Below are 4,104 nucleotides of genomic sequence, written 5' to 3'. Positions count from 1 at the left end.
TACTCTGGGAATATCTGGGATTGTGGGAAACAGTATTTTGATCTCTCTGTCTGTACACACACACTGAAAGATTGACAATAAAGTTGACTTTGACTTGAAGGCCTCAGCAGAACAAAACAGAACCATCAGATGAACTCACCCTCAGCGTCTTTCTCTCTGCTCCTCTGTTGGATCTCCAGCTCAGCCAGTTCTCCCAGTATCTCCATGCCGTGGTGCGGGGGGGGGCTGGGGGTCCTGACAGCAGGAGCAGGAGGGTACAAGGCATCTCTTGAGGCGCACAGAGTTGCAGCGATCAGGAGCTCCAGGCTCCACATGTAGGCGCCTTGTGTCTGGGCTGCTGTGCCCGGGGTGGGGGGGAGGAGGGTGTCAGAGGAGGGGGGAGGACCAGGAGAAACACACCTTACTTCCACTGAGTTTTCGCCTGGAATCTCCTTCTCCTCCTCCTCATCCTCCACCACCTCTACATTCTCTCCTTCTTTGTCCTCCACCTTCTCCTCTACAAACACAGTACATTCTGTTGGTTCAGGCCCCAGTTTTTCTCCCTCCATGTCCTCTATTCCATGTTTATTATCATCCTCCTGCTCTTTGGATATTTGGGGCTCCTCCAGGCCGGCCTTCTGGCCCGGGCAGCCCAGAGAGAGCTCTACTTTTAGGGTTTTGCCTGTGGCGGGGCAAGCTGAGTCTTGGATCAGAGCTGGGGAAGGGCATGGCGGCAATCCAGAAATCTCGCTCTTGGGCTCAGAGAATCCTTTCACTTCCTTCTCCTCGATCACAACTGTACTCCGGGATTCCACAACTTCACAGTCTCTATCTTCTTCTTCTTCTTCCCCCCTCTCCTCTTCTACGGTGATGTGGAACGGATGTGGGCGGGGCTTGGAGTGGGGCTCTGCCGGCTCCGCCTCCACTGTGGCTTGTTGGGCCAATCGAGCTTCCGGAGGCGAGGGTCCGGCCTTGTAACCCATGGTGATCGGAGGGTAGGTGTAAACAGGTGGTAGGTCTGGAGAAAAGAAGAAAAAGCCGACGTCAAAAAGCATATAAAACCATTTCACTATCGGACAAACTGTGCAAAATAATATTAAAAAGCATCAGAAAATAGAGAATCTCTGTGTCTTTAAGTGAGGCCCTTTCCCTTTTTGTATTCATTGCCATTCTGTTCAGGCAGAGGATGACGCGCGTGATTACAGTCGGCATAATACACTGACAGCAGGGTGCCGAAAACACACAGTGTGTCTGCTCGTGTGTGTGTGTGTGTGTGTGTGTGTGTGTGTGTGTGTGTGTGTGTGTGTGTGTGTGTGTGTGTGTGTGTGTCTGTGTGTGTACAATATTGTAAAGTATATGTTTTGGATGTGTGTGTGTGTGAGTGAGTGTATAGATCTATGTGGGATATTGATGACACCCTGCCGTTTTCCTGTGATTGCAGCGCCGGCCCTGTCACCCCTGCGCTTTCTATTATTGATGGTATCCCTCCGCCCCCCTGACAACACAGCCAGATGAATGCATATCCTTCCGCCTGTTCTTTCTCAAGGACCCCTGAAGGATAAGGAGAGCCCGTCTGAAGATTTCTCTGACCTTCGTCTCGTGACACACATGCAAGCTTAAAAACACACACACACACACACACACACACACACACACACACACACACACACACACACAGGTGCACTATGGCAGGTCCAACACACGCACACTGAGTGCCCATATGCTTTCTTTGACCTTAATGACTGACCTGCCCGCTGTCCCTCTTTAGCTCTCTGATGAAACATGCTCACACACATACACACACTCAAGGGCACACAGAGCAAGGGATCGGCCATGCTTCAAACTATTTCTGCAAAATCAAAAGAACACCACGCTTCAAAGACCGGTGCTACATTTCTGCAGCAGCATCGTCTATCTTACTCTCTTTTTCTGTCCCACTACACCTCTCTATCTCTGTCTCTGCCTCGTCTCTAACTCTCTGCCTATATTTGTGTTGTCTGACTTTTCAACCTGCTGATAAAGTTTTTGTTTTTAAAATCAGAGTGAGAGGGGTGCAGGAACAAGTCCTTAAACCCAGGAATGAGTTAGCATTTAACAACTTCTCGTTGCCTTGTCCTAAAGTTAGCGTTTTTAAAAAGTATTGATGACGCCTGAAATCAGTTCTGTGGCTAACACAAGCTGAAGAGATGTTCATGTTTTGTTCTATGAAATGTTCAGTAAATACCCCACTGGTGAATTTAAAAACTATGGTTGCTGAAAAGGTTAAAAATGGGACCACTAAACGCCGAACATTAGCTATCTTTAGCTTAGCGGTGCTGGCGCGGAAATTAGCTCATATAGCCTAACGTTAATATTTTACTCCCACATAAAGTTGTGTTAATATGTGGAGAATATCGTGCTCAACAAATGTGGAAGTATCATACATTTTTCTTTGCCAAAGATCTTATTTTCTCCAATAATCCAAAATCCAATAGAAAAATCTTTTGCCAACTTCCTATTGGCCTACAAAAAGACGTCCTCACTGCACCATTCTATTCCCAAAGTTAAAAGATCTACACACTCACCTGGCTCTAGGGATTGTGGGTAGTCCTGCGGTGGCTGTCCCTCTCCTCGGTCACTGCCCCTCTCCAGCCCCTTAGAGAGGTGTGAGGGGGCGGGGCTTAGGGCGGGGGAGCGAGGCGCCGCCGCTGCAGGGCTCGGTGCGGGGGTCAGGGGGTTCGGAGGGTGAGAGCGCCGGGACGGGGAGTGGTAGCACGGAGACTGGCGGCTGCTGGGACACATCCCCGGGGAGGGGGTGGGCGTCTTGGGTGGAGGGGGGGTGTGGGAGAAGGGTTTGGCCACATGAGAGGAGGCAGTGGACGAAGAGGAAGGAGTTCTGGATGCAGACGATTCATGGGGAGATTCCTCTATTGTGATAGCATGCTCCTCTTGTTTTCTCTGTAGATGAGGAAACAGAGAGGGAAGAATAAATCATCCTCAAATTTAATTTTCTGATATTTCCTTCATAATATCTCAAGCAGTCTGCCTAAATTACAATATAGTTAAACACAATATAAACAAAACCATCAAATAGTCTTCTAAAAAGTCAGCCACACTGTGTGGTCGCCAAATGATCGAGCAATGTGAGACCGCACAAATGCCCCACCTACACCTCCTTATCAGTGAAAACCTTTTCTGAGAAAAAGAGAAAGTAATTGGCGTAAATAAGTATGACTTGCATTGGCTTCTTCTGTCAAAAAGTCCTGACTAATCAAGGAGGAAGTTCACAATATTTCCACACTTCCTAATTCTCAATCGTCCACCATTGCGCAAAAATATGTTAACAGCATTTCACAAGTTCACACTACAATGTAACCGCTCCCAAAATGTGTAAATGCAATATTTTTAAAATGAAATGCATTGTATTGGTTTTGGTTACCTGTGCTATTGAGTGTCGCTGCATGTGCTCCATGGCTCTCTGCTGCTGCTGGTGCTGATGCTGCAGGGCGTAGAGCTCCTGCTGACGGAGGAATGAGGAGCGGGAGTACACTTGGTGGTGCTGCAGGTGAGAGGGAGGGCCTCTGCCTCCGTACACAGGGGGCCACAGACCTGACTGCTCCAACACATCTGGAGTGGCAGACGAAGAAAAAGAGTTTGATATGAATAATAGAACATGGGTGCAAAAAGAAAAGGGAGGAAGAAATTTCTGTCTGCATGTCGCTAAACATTCAGAACAAGTTGGGACATACAGGTTTGCAACGTTGCAGGAAAGTCATAAAGATAAACAGCTCCTTCTTTATATGTTGGCTTGCAGGAAACTCGGCCACTTTAACTAAAACATGTAACAACTGTGAACCGTATGTTGGCCGCAATCAATCAATCCATGCTTCACCTCCTCCATTCACCTACTTTAACTCTATTCAGGGAAACACTCGTTTTCTGTGAAGCCCCAACCCTGGGCACATACTGTATGAGTTAGGATACACACACACACACACACACACACACACACACACACACACACACACACACACACACACACACACACACACACACACACACACACACACACACACACACACACTACACTACTACACACTACACTACACGTACACTACTACTACTACGACTACGTACTACGTACTA

At 47.9% G+C, this 4,104-nt stretch overlaps 1 protein-coding gene across 1 annotated transcript; it reads right to left on the bottom strand.

The window, feature by feature from the left end:
• Positions 1–125: 125 nt before the first annotated feature.
• Positions 126–3,585, bottom strand: LOC104960727 (BAH and coiled-coil domain-containing protein 1-like; the record flags this gene model as incomplete). The annotated part of the gene is made up of 3 exons (XM_010788884.1): positions 126–997; positions 2,544–2,916; positions 3,398–3,585. Coding segments are annotated over 3 exons (1,433 nt in total), but the record flags the coding sequence as incomplete, so codon positions are not given.
• Between the last annotated feature and the right edge of the window lie 519 nt (positions 3,586–4,104).

Source organism: Notothenia coriiceps, unplaced genomic scaffold (assembly GCF_000735185.1).
Source record: "Notothenia coriiceps isolate Sejong01 unplaced genomic scaffold, NC01 NC01_scaffold00032273, whole genome shotgun sequence".
Taxonomy (NCBI): domain Eukaryota; kingdom Metazoa; phylum Chordata; class Actinopteri; order Perciformes; family Nototheniidae; genus Notothenia; species Notothenia coriiceps.
Note: the sequence above shows the minus strand (reverse complement) of the source record. Positions and strands in the feature narration are given on the sequence as shown.